Here is an 11,919-nt window from a genome sequence, read left to right on the forward strand (position 1 = left end):
ATTTGTTCAAAATGCCACACAATGGGACTAAACTTGAAATCACATGGTTGCAAAGTGAGCTTCTTAATCACACAGCCATGCTTGCAATTCTTAAATGACACAAGGAAATTTCTAGGGATCCTTTTGCATGAAGGATATATATGTAAGTTAAACAGCAACACAAATGCGCATGCATACACACACATATGTGTGTATGATGTATTAATAGAGTCATTAGAACACCAGGAAAATTATTCATTAAGCTAAGGCAGTGAGCTAGCAGAATCGTTAGCACACTAGGAAAAATGTTTAGTGGCATTTCATTCATCTTTACATCCTGAGTTCAAATTCCACCAAGGTTGACTTTGCTTTTAATTTTTTCAAGGTCAAAAAAAAAAATAATAAGTACCAGTTGAGCACTGGGGCTGGTGTAATCAACTTAATCTCTCCCACAAAACTACAGGCCTTGTGTCAAAATTTGAAATCAATATTATTCACTATGCTAAGGTAGTGAGCTGGCAGAATTGTTAGCATGCTAGGAAAAATGCTTAGTGGCATTTCATATTTTTATCTTCTGAGTTCAACTTGCCTTTTTCCTTTCAGGGTTGATGAAGTAAGTATCAGTTGGACACTGAGATAGATATAATCGACTTACCCCTCTCCTGAAAGTGCTGGCCTTATGCCAAAATTTGAAACCAATATTATTTTTCCACAGGCAAGGAACGCAGGTACAAGATTTTCTGGGCAGGGAACACTGACGGGGTTGGTGGCGTGGGTATACTTATCGCTGAGAAATGGGTAGATAAAGTAATTGAGGTAATCAGAGTAAGTGACAGAATACTTAAGATTAGATTAGTGCTTCATCATAGTTTAGCAACCATTATATCAGCCTATGCTCCTCAGTCGGGGCTACCCGATGGACAGAAAGACCGATTCTATGACACTCTACTGCAGACTACCTCATTGGCGAACGACAGAGACCTTATCTTTGTGGCTGGTGACTTCAATGGTCACGTTGGACGACATGCTGGGGGCTTCCATGGCGTACATGGAGGCTATGGCTATGGCTCCCGCAACGAGGAGGGAACCAGGCTGCTGGAGTTCTGCGATGCAAATAATCTTATGATTTGCAACACTAACTTCAGGAAACCTACCAGCCACCTAGTCACTTACCAATCGGGCCAACATACCAGCCAAATTGACTACATCCTTACAAGGCAAAGGGAGAGATGGCTGCTTATAAATGCCAAAACCTTCCCAGGTGAAGAATGTACCCCACAACATAGACTGGTAGTTAGTGACTTTAGGATCAGGACTAGGAGGACAACCAGAAGACGACAAATATGGAGAAGAAGGATCTGGAAGCTTAAAGATCCTGCAAATGGACAGAGATTTAGGGACATATTACTTGAAGCCTCTGACGAAGTAGAAGGGGATAGAGCATCACAGGGGGTAGAAGACAGCTGGACGTTTCTAAGGGACAACCTGCTGAGAGCCACTGACCAGATCTGTGGCTGGTGCAAAGTCCCCTCTCGACCTAGAATAACGTGGTGGTGGAACAATATTGTAGACAGGGCTATTAGAGAAAAGAAACAGGCTTGGAAGGTCTGGAAAAATGGGGGTAGCAGGGAATTGTATCAGACTGCCAAAAGAGAAGCTAGGAGACAGGTTTATTTAGCCAGAGGGGAAGCAGATAAGAAAAAATTTGCCAATGTTCTGCGCCGTGAGGACCAAAGACTGGAGGTGTTTCATGTTGCAAGACAGTGTTTGAGAGAGAATCGTGATGTGGTAGGAGAGAAGTGTGTTCGCATGGAAGATGGTTCACTTGCGCTAAATGAGGATGCGAAGAGAGAGGTTTGGAGATGCCACTATGAAAGGTTGCTGAATGAAGAAAATGAATGGGATAAAGAGAGTCTGCCGAATGTTGACCCAACAGAGGGACCAGCTATCCGAGTTGATAGTTCTGTGGTAGCTAAGGCAATTAGAAGCATGAAGACAGGGAAAGCCCCAGGCCCATCAGGAATCACTGCAGAGATGCTCAAAATGTCTGGTAGTGTCGGCTATAGCCTAGTCACCCATATAGTTAATCAGGTGATACACAAAGGGGTCATACCCAATGACTGGTGTAGCAGTATAATAGTCAACTGCTACAAAGGTAAAGGTGATGCCCTAGATACAAATAACTACAGAGGTATCAAGCTGTTGGACCAGGTGATGAAGGTTACGGAGAGGGTCATAGCCCAACTAATTAGAGAGAGAGTTAGTTTAGATGAGATGCAGTTTGGGTTTGTGCCAGGGAAAAGTACTACTGATGCTATATTCCTGGTAAGGCAGCTGCAGGAGAAATACCTAGCCAAAGATAAGCCCCTGTACCTGGCTTTTGTTGACATGGAGAAAGCCTTCGACAGGGTCCCCCGATCCCTTATCTGGTGGGCAATGAGAAAACTAGGGATAGATGAATGGTTAGTGAGAGCTGTGCGGGCCATGTATAGGGACGCCGCTAGTAGGGTGAGGGTTGGAAATGAGTACAGTGAAGAATTCCGGGTAGAGGTAGGGGTCCACCAAGGCTCAGTACTCAGCCCCCTCCTATTTATCATAGTCCTCCAGGCAATAACGGAGGAATTCAAGACAGGATGCCCTTGGGAGCTCCTCTATGCTGATGACCTTGCTCTAATTGCTGAGTCGCTATCAGAACTGGAGGAGAAGTTTCAGGTGTGGAAACAAGGATTAGAATCGAAGGGCCTCAGAGTCAATCTAGCTAAAACCAAAGTCGTAATCAGTAGGAAGGTAGACAAATCACAAACACCTTCAGGTAGATGGCCCTGCTCGATCTGTAGAAAAGGTGTAGGTAGAAACTCTATAAGATGCACCAAGTGTAAGCTATGGACACATAAGAGATGCAGCAATGTCAAAGGAAGGCTAACTAGGAAGATGGTTTTTGTATGTGGCAGATGCTCAGGAACAATAAACACTGAAAATGCTCTGAGACCAACTTCCGTCACTTTCCAGGGAGAAAAACTAGAAATAGTTGATAGTTTCCGTTACCTAGGTGACCAAGTCAGCAGCGGGGGTGGGTGTGCTGAAAGTGTAACTGCTAGAGTAAGAATAGCTTGGGCAAAGTTCAGAGAGCTCTTACCTCTGCTGGTGACAAAAGGCCTCTCGCACAGAGTGAAAGGCAGACTGTATGATGCGTGTGTACGAACAGCCATGCTACATGGCAGTGAAACATGGGCCGTGACTGCTGAGGATATGCGTAAGCTCGCTAGAAATGAAGCCAGTATGCTCCGATGGATGTGTAATGCCGGTACTCACACTCGGCAGAGTGTAAGTACCTTGAGAGAAAAGCTGGACCTAAGAAGCATCAGTTGTGGTGTGCAAGAGAGACGTTTGCGCTGGTATGGTCATGTGGCGAGAATGGATGAAGATAGTTGTGTGAAAAAGTGCCACACCCTAGCGGTTGAGGGAACCTGTGGAAGAGGCAGACCCAGGAAAACCTGGGACGAGGTGGTGAAGCACGACCTTCGAACTTTAGGTCTCACTGAGGAAATGACTAGAGACCGAGACCTCTGGAAGTGTGCTGTGCGCGAGAAGACCCGGCAGGACAAGTGAGTCCACAACCCGTGGCCTTCTACATGGGATGGAGCCAGCCTACGTATGCATACCTTCCCTTCTTGGGACACAAAACTCTACTTGTGAAGACGTGTTGAGGCAAGTGAGGATCAGAATCGAAATCGATCAATGGAAATTGCGGATGTGCTACCAGTGCCGGTGGCATGTCGAAACTCTGCTTGTGAAGACCCATTGAGGCAAGTGAGGATCAGAATCGAAATCGATCAATGGAAATTGCAGATGTGTTACCAGTGCCGGTGGCATGTAAGAGAACTTTCCGTTTCGCGACCGTTGCCAGCACCGCCCCGTTTCGTGTCCGTTGCCAGCCTCGCCTGGCCCTCGTGCCGGTGGCACATAAAAAGCACCATCCGTTCGTGGCCGTTTGCCAGCTCTGTCTGGCACCAGTGCGGGTGGCACGTAAAAAGCACCCACTACACTCACGGAGTGGTTGGCGTTAGGAAGGGCATCCAGCCGTAGAAACACTGCCAGATTTGACTGGGCCTGATGAAGCCTTCTGGCTTCACAGACCCCAGTAGAACCGTCCAACCCATGCTAGCATGGAAAACGGACGCTAAATGATGATGATGATGATGATGAAGTTAACAAATTACTTTGGTGCAAATAGTGAAATCTTGAATACTTATCATTGAGAGTTCAATTTACAAAAAAACTGTCTGCTGTAATTTTAAGGTGGCGAGCTAGCATGCAAGGCAAAATGCTTAGCAGCATTTCGTCTGCCTTCACATTCTGAGTTCAAATTGTTGAAGTTGACTTTGCTTTTCATTCTCTTGGGGGTTGATAAAATAAGTACCAGTTGAGTACTGGGGTCTTGCCTTACTCCTCCCACAAAAGTGCTGGTCTTGTGCCAAAACTTGAAACTAATGTTATTTATTAATCTGTCTGCATATTGAGTTGAAATCTTACCTGGGTCAGGTTGCTTTTAATCCTTTCAGAGTCAAACTACCTGATACTTTGGCACCATATGGTTAGATTGGCTGAATTGTTAGGGATTCAGGCAAGATGCCTTACTGCATATGTTTCAAGTGTAACAACTAAGGCAAATCAAAAATGGTGCTGGGAAGAGTCATGAAGTAAGTTTCCCCATTTGGAGAGACATCAATAAAATTTTATACAAATACCTTTCAAAAAGCATAGATTATGATTACAAAGAAATTTGTAGGCAAACATTTTTGCAAGGGTGCCAGGGGAGGAGTTTCTGAAGAACAGTTTTGGATCAGACAGCCCATTTAAGTTGGAATTTCTGTTTTGATGGGGATTTTTTCCACTATTTTTTCACTACAGCTTTCAAAATGATCCAAAAATTTTTGTAGTTAGGGTTAGGGTTAGGAAAAAAAGCAAAAATGAAGAAGGTTGGGGGGGGGGACGAAATTTCAAAATGCCGATTTTTGGTAATTTTCCGGAATCTCCATATCCGAAAACGAGGGTTTTGGGGGGAAAAAAAGGAGGGGGGAGTGGAAGGAAGTCTTTCCAATGTGCCTCCCATCATTCTGAAAACTGGAAAAGGTTCCCGTCAAAATTCCTACGTATGTGGGCCGTCTGATCAGAAGCTCCTCCTCCGCCACCTAACAAAAAAGTGGTCTAATCGTAATCTATGCCGTTTGAAAGTTATTTGTATAAAATTTCATTGAAAGATACCCATTCTCCGGAAAGTAACGAGGGGGAAAAAGTCGTGTCCTGTGAATTTTCCGAAACCCCTCCTACCACCTCCTCGGATAAATATTTTGCACCAAATCTCTACATACATTCAATTTACCGATCTAAGCGGTATTTGTTAAAAATTTCGTTAAAAAGTATCCATTTATCTGGAAATTATGAGGCAACAAAGACGGTGAGGTACACATCTGTAGTTATGCCCAATACTCCGCCCCCAATGATGATGCACCTAAGGGTGTTCCATAGATGAGATTAAGGGAAAAAAAGTTCGGACTGTCCGTATTTTAAATCTGAGTTATATATATATATATATATATATATATATATATATAATATATATATATATAAAGGAGCTCCTTTAGAAACGCACCCCTCCAAGAAAATGAAATGCAATTATAAAAAAAAAGTTATGAAAATATATACAAAATAAATTATGTATGCAAAAAATTAGAAAGATTCATCCATTTTTAAATATTTCATACTAAATATAAAACAAACAGAAAACGGGCACTGGTGAATATAAACAAACATGATGGACGGATACAAGGGTAGGTAATTTACTTTTACCAGTCAAGTAATTATTAACGATTCTAGGAGCCCGACAATATCCTTTGAAAATCCTTGATTGTTTTTAATCAGATTTTTTTCTTACTGTGCACACTTGTTAGGGTTAGGTGGTGTGCACTCGCTTTACCTTCACCCATTCTATGATGTTGTGATATACGACAGAAATAATTATAAAACAATAGAGTAAATATGTCTAAGACGTATGCAAGTTTTGTTATTTTTATTTTCGCTTTCAGTCTACAGAGGAAATGAACATACTAGCACCATAGCCCGGCGTTATCAGGGTATATACGAAACTTTGTTGATAAGCATCTATGGATGTCCGAATAGTTCGTTGGTCTGGAGTTTCGGCAGATCGGATCATGGCTTTGTAAGCGGCGTCAGCAGCTTGGCGGGCTCTCTTCTGTTGAGGTGTTTCGGCAGATCGAGCCATGGCTGTGTTTGCGGCGTTAGCAGCTTGGCGAGCTCTCCTCTGTTGTGGTGTTTTGGCAGATCGAGCCATGGCTTTGTTTGCGGCGTCAGCAGCTTGGCGAGTTCTCCTCTGCTGTGGGGTTTCGGCAGATCGTGTCCTGGCGGTGCTAGCGGCGTTAGCCGCATTCCGAATGGCCCTTTGTTCGGGGTTCTCGCGAGCTCTGCGGATGGCAGCACAAAGAGAAGCCCGCATGTTTTGGCTGAACCGTTGCTCTTTCGTCAACCTCGAGCGGAGGGAAGATCTGTACGCTGCGGCCCTTGCAAGTCGGGTAGAACGGTCGCTAGTAGTTTCAGATGCCTGAGCAGCGGCAGAACGGGAAGCATTTTTCGAGAGGCGCAAGGCGGTTTCCTCGTGGGTCTCGCGTGCCCTTCTAGCCCTGGCAGCCGATGCCTTGGCCGTCCGAGGGCTGAGGAGGGTCCTTCTCTTCTTGGGTGGAATTTTGGTGGATAGCAATGTGTTTGGCAAAGGTGTAATAAAAAGGAACACGTGGGGTAAGTATCCCAAAATGTATTAAAATGTACAAAAACGGGAAAAAAGCGGGTCAGAGTGAGGGTACAACCTGACAGACACACAGACAGACAAACTGTCTTTTATATAGAGAGAGATAACTCACTATTTGGCCTCTCGTATCTTTAATAATATGACTGGTAAAAGCAAATTACCTCCCCTTGTATCGCCCAATATGTTTGTTTATATTCGCGAGTGCCCATTTTCCGTTGTTTTATTTTTTAGTATAAAATATTTAAAAATGGATGAATCATTTATTTTATATATATTTTCCATTTTCATAACTTTTATAAAATGGCATTTCTTTTTCTTGGAGAGGTGCGTTTCTAAAGAAGCGTCAATTTCCGTGAGCATAAATCCTTAAATCCTTAAAAATGTTTTAGCCCGAAGGCCGCGGCCATGCTGGGCACCACCGCTGACAAAACTTCGAGGTACTTGTCTATTGTCGTGGTCCCGGTTTCTCACACGCGAATTCGCGCGTGCGCGCGCGCCAGACGTAGGTACTCGATACTCGAGATCCTACGAGGTGACATGCGCAGTGCAGAATTCGCGCATGCGCGTTACCCCCCCCTAAAAAAAGGTGTTGGATTTCACTAAAAATATATATGTGTGTGTGTGTGTGTGTGTGTATATATAACATTTTCAATTTTACACAAAAAAATTACATAGTCGCTTTCCTCGCGGATTTACAGATAAATGAATTAATTACTATTTTACAGAATAAAATAATGAATTAATTATAAATTAAATAATTCTTGAAAATTAATTAATATTAATAATATTTTTTGAACAAAGTAAATAATTTATAAAACTTGGTTAATAATTTTTTTTACACAAACGCGAACGTATATAATTTGTGAAACTTTTTTTTTTTTTACAGACGTATATAATTTGGTAAACTTAATGAATTAATTTCTTCTCATCATCATCATCGTTTAACGTCCGTTCTCCATGCCAGCATGGGTTGGACGGTTCGTCCGGGGATCTGGGAAGCCAGAAGGCTGCACCAGACTCCAGTCTTATTTGGCAATGTTTCTACAGCTGGATGACCTGTTTCAATTAGAAAAGCAACATTTCTAGAAAATAGTAAATTGAAGTGTGAACACAGCACCTTACAGAGTATAAGTATATGACATTTATCTGGCAATGTTTCTACAGCTGGATGCCCTGTTTCAATTAGAAAAGCAACATATAAGTATATGACATTTATCTGGCAATGTTTCTACAGATGGATGCCCTGTTTCAATTAGAAAAGCAACATATAAGTATATGACATTTATCTGGCAATGTTTCTACAGCTGGATGCCCTTTTTCTTTTTTTTAAATTCAAATATACTACAATCATTATCATATCGAAATATACTAGTAACTCCATCAGATTAGTCTTATGTAAGCAACCAATCATTGAAATCTTGTGTAACCTTTTTACAGAGCTATGCTGAATCAAACAAGACTCTTTACACAGTTACATATTTTGAATATACAAAAATTATTATTTGTTTCTTTGAAAAAATTTACGATGTTCGTGATATTATATATATATAGTTTACTATCTCATTTTAAACTTATGGCTGTAATTCGAAAAAGGACCACCGACACAGATCCGAGCCATAAGATCGAACCCGGATAAAAGCGGTTGCGCACTTTTCTTAACCACAGACATACATACTTTACAGAGGTAAGCAGAATGCTTAGCGGCATTTCGTCTGTCTTTATGTTCTGAGTTCAAATTCCGCCGAGGTCGACTTCGCCTTTCATCCATTCGAGGTCGATAAATTAAGTACCAGTTGCGTACTGGGTCGTTCTAATCGACTGGCCCCCTCCTCCAAAACTTCGGGCTTTGGGTAGAAAAGAATTTGTCACCGTAATATGAAACCTCACCACTCGTTTCCTTTTAATTACAGCAGTAGCGTGCGATGATATACATATTTGGCTGTTATATCTAGCAGGTCGAACGACACGCAAGAGTCTCTCTCGTTCGTACATGTTATTTTATATTTTCAACAAAAACAAGTGGTTAATATTAAATTTAAACTTAATATTAACCGAACAAATTATAATGCATATTATCTACTGACGATATTTCTTTTTTTTTTTTTCTTTAATTTCAAAAATATACACGAATGGAAATAGTGAAAATATATTGCTTACTCCTGATGTATCCAGAGCGCAAAATTTTCGCTGATCGCAAATACAAGCGACAAGCTGAGATATGTTTTGCAAACATTATTTATGCTTAATATGTTACTGCTTGTGCTAATGTTGTTATTTCTCTCTTAAATACAATGTTGAATAAATAAAATGAAAGAAAATTCCATATTCCAGTCGAACAGCTCCACGATATTCAAAATCTAAAATAGTCAACACGTCACTTCCTGTTTGTGCTAATAACAGATGCCGAAAGGTCAAGAGATTTGTTTTCCCTAGTTTCGAAGATTTCAGGATACAGTATCTTAAGTTTCAGTCAGGTTAAGCTTGCAGTGGAAATGAAAGCTCCTTTATATATATATATATATGAAGCAAAAATGAAAGTAATTGAAATATGAAAAAAAAAAATAAGGCATCCCTGCGTAGTAAGCTTATTTCCCAATCATGTGGTTTCGGGTTCACTCCATCTGCGTGGTACCTTAGGCAAGTATCTTTTAATACATCCCTGGGCTGATCAAAGTCTTGAGAGTGGATTTGGCTGACGGACACTGAAAGTAGACCGTTGTGTCTATCTATTTATCTATCTATCTATCTATCTATTTGCATACATATAAATAAATAAATTAATTAAAGATGGAGATGGAAATAGCACAGAAGTAAGCCTAAAACATTTCAATTTAAGAGGGAAATTAATATAAATGATTCTAAAAATTGCATAAAGAAAATATTTTCACTTTGACCGGCAGATTTAAAATATAATTTCTTTGGAACTAAACGCTTTTAAACTTCGTATACTGGTAGAATATGTTACATAAAACATCTTTTTCTCTTGGCTTTCATGAGAAAATTCTGTAGTTTGTAAGCTATTTGTTGTTAAATTTCTTGCATTTCGGCAATTTCATCCAATCAATGACGTCTATTGAGGTGAATACAATTACTGCTGTTGTTTGTCAACAGTTTTGATGGATTTCATCTTATCAAACAGCAGTAAAAACTTATAAAAATTTGAAAAACAGTTTATCTCCAGTCTGGGAGTCAAGAGAAGACTTCAACAAAAAATCTCCAGACATGTTCTTGACTCCCAAATTTTTATGGATATTTGATAAGATGAGATTCATTGAAACCGGTAATATTTTATTTATATAATTTTTAAAATCATTTTTATTAAATTTCTTCTTAAATTGAAATGTCTCAGACTTACTTCTGTGTTATTTTTACCTTCATCTTTTATATATAAAAATTTGAGTTTTATAGTACTTTAAATTTTTTTTCAACTATATATATACAGTTGAAAAAAGATTAGAGATTGGGACCGATACGATAATAAGGGAATTTTTTAGAAATTTCTGTCGGCTTACTTCGAGACATATGCATATAGTGATAAATTATATGGTTATGGACGATTTGTCTATTTTTGGCGTTAGAATTTTTTCTTTTTGCCCTTGTTTATAAGTTGTTTATAAATTTAACCTTTAAAGGTATTTTTTAATATGCTGGCCATTGATAGAATTTTTTCCGAAAAATTTTATCTTATATTAGATGTAAAATGAATAGTGTTCACTTCCGGACTCTCTCACTCTATGAGAGCTTTCAGTCCGATCGCATGTGTCTCGAGGTGTGCTGGAGAATTTCTATTTTGGATATATTTAGGATACTTAAGTGTGCTCATAACTTAGTGTTTGCTTCTTCCATGGGTATAGGTAAGTATTTTATTTATTTCAGCGTATTTATCGCTGATGAGGAGAAAATTCTTATGAATTAACTCTGAAATTGGGACCGATACAATAATAACGGAATTTTTAGAAATTTCTATCGGCTTGCTTTCGAGACGCGTGCTTATAGTGATGAATTATATGGTTATTGACGATTTGTTTATTTTCGGCATATTTGGCATTGGAATTTTTTCTTTTGCCCTTGTTTATAAGTTGTATATATATATATATATATATATATGTATGTATATATATACACATATATATCATCATCGTTTAACATCTGCTTTCGGTTGGATGATTTGATTGAGGACTGGCAAACCAGATGGCTGCACCAGGCTCCAATCTGATCTGCCAGAGTTTCTACAGCTGGATATCCTTCCTAAAGTCAACCACTCCGAGAGTGTAGAGGGTGCTTTTACGTTCCACCGGCACAACGACCAGTCAGGCGGTACTAGCAACAGCCATGCTCAAATGGTGTTTTTTTACATGCAAACTGCACAGGAGCCAGTCCAACGACCTCGCTCGAATGGTTTTTCACATGTCACTGGCACAAGTGCCAGTAAGGCGATGCTGGTAATGATCACATTCAAATGGTATGGCACAGAAGCTAGTTAGCTGCTCTGGCAACGATCGCGCTTGGATGATGCTCTTAGCACCACACTAGCACAGATGCCAGACATCGAATTTGATTTCGATTTCATATATATATATATATATATATACCTTTTGTTTCAGTCGTTTGAATGTGGCCATGCTGGGGCACCGCCTTGGAGGGTTTTGGTCAGACAAATCGACCCCAGGACTAAATTTTTTAAGCCTAGAACTTATTCTATCATTGCTTTTGCCAAACCGCTATGTTATGGTGAGGTAAGAATGCCAACACTGGTTGCCAAGTGGTGGTGGGGGACAATCATAAATGCACACGGGTTTGTTTTCCTGCCACTTGATTAAGATGATAAAGATTACAAATAAAATAATCATTTCTCCTTTTAAGAAAACACACAAAAAAAATCACGTCAAAAATGCTTACACTTCAAAGAGTTGTCATCTGTCCTTTTTGCTTTCTTTTTTCTCCCCTTAATCATTTATACAACTTTTGGAGTGCCATGGACTTGAAAGATAAAAATTCTCCCTATATTTTTATGAGATATTTATGAACCACAGGTTCTCTTTTACTCTCTCTCTCTCTCTCTCTCTCTCTCTCTCTCTCTCTCTCTCTCTCTCTCTCTCTTTTACTTGTTTCAGTCA

The 11,919-nt window shown here is 40.1% G+C and overlaps 1 protein-coding gene across 3 annotated transcripts in view; it reads right to left on the reverse strand.

The window, feature by feature from the left end:
• LOC115213232 (thymidine kinase 2, mitochondrial) overlaps positions 1-9,165 on the reverse strand; it is a 32,140-nt gene extending 22,975 nt beyond the window's left edge. For 2 of the 3 annotated variants that reach the window (XM_036502631.1, XM_036502635.1), the window contains exon 1: positions 8,960-9,165. In XM_036502631.1, the coding sequence (XP_036358524.1) occupies positions 8,960-9,035 (76 nt within the window). In that variant the 5' untranslated portion in view covers positions 9,036-9,165. The remainder of the gene's footprint in view (positions 1-8,959) is intronic. The other variant, XM_029782169.2, reaches the window with a different exon arrangement.
• Positions 9,166-11,919: the final 2,754 nt, after the last annotated feature.

The sequence above is a fragment of the Octopus sinensis genome, linkage group LG1, assembly GCF_006345805.1.
Source record: "Octopus sinensis linkage group LG1, ASM634580v1, whole genome shotgun sequence".
Classification (NCBI taxonomy): Eukaryota; Metazoa; Mollusca; class Cephalopoda; order Octopoda; family Octopodidae; genus Octopus; species Octopus sinensis.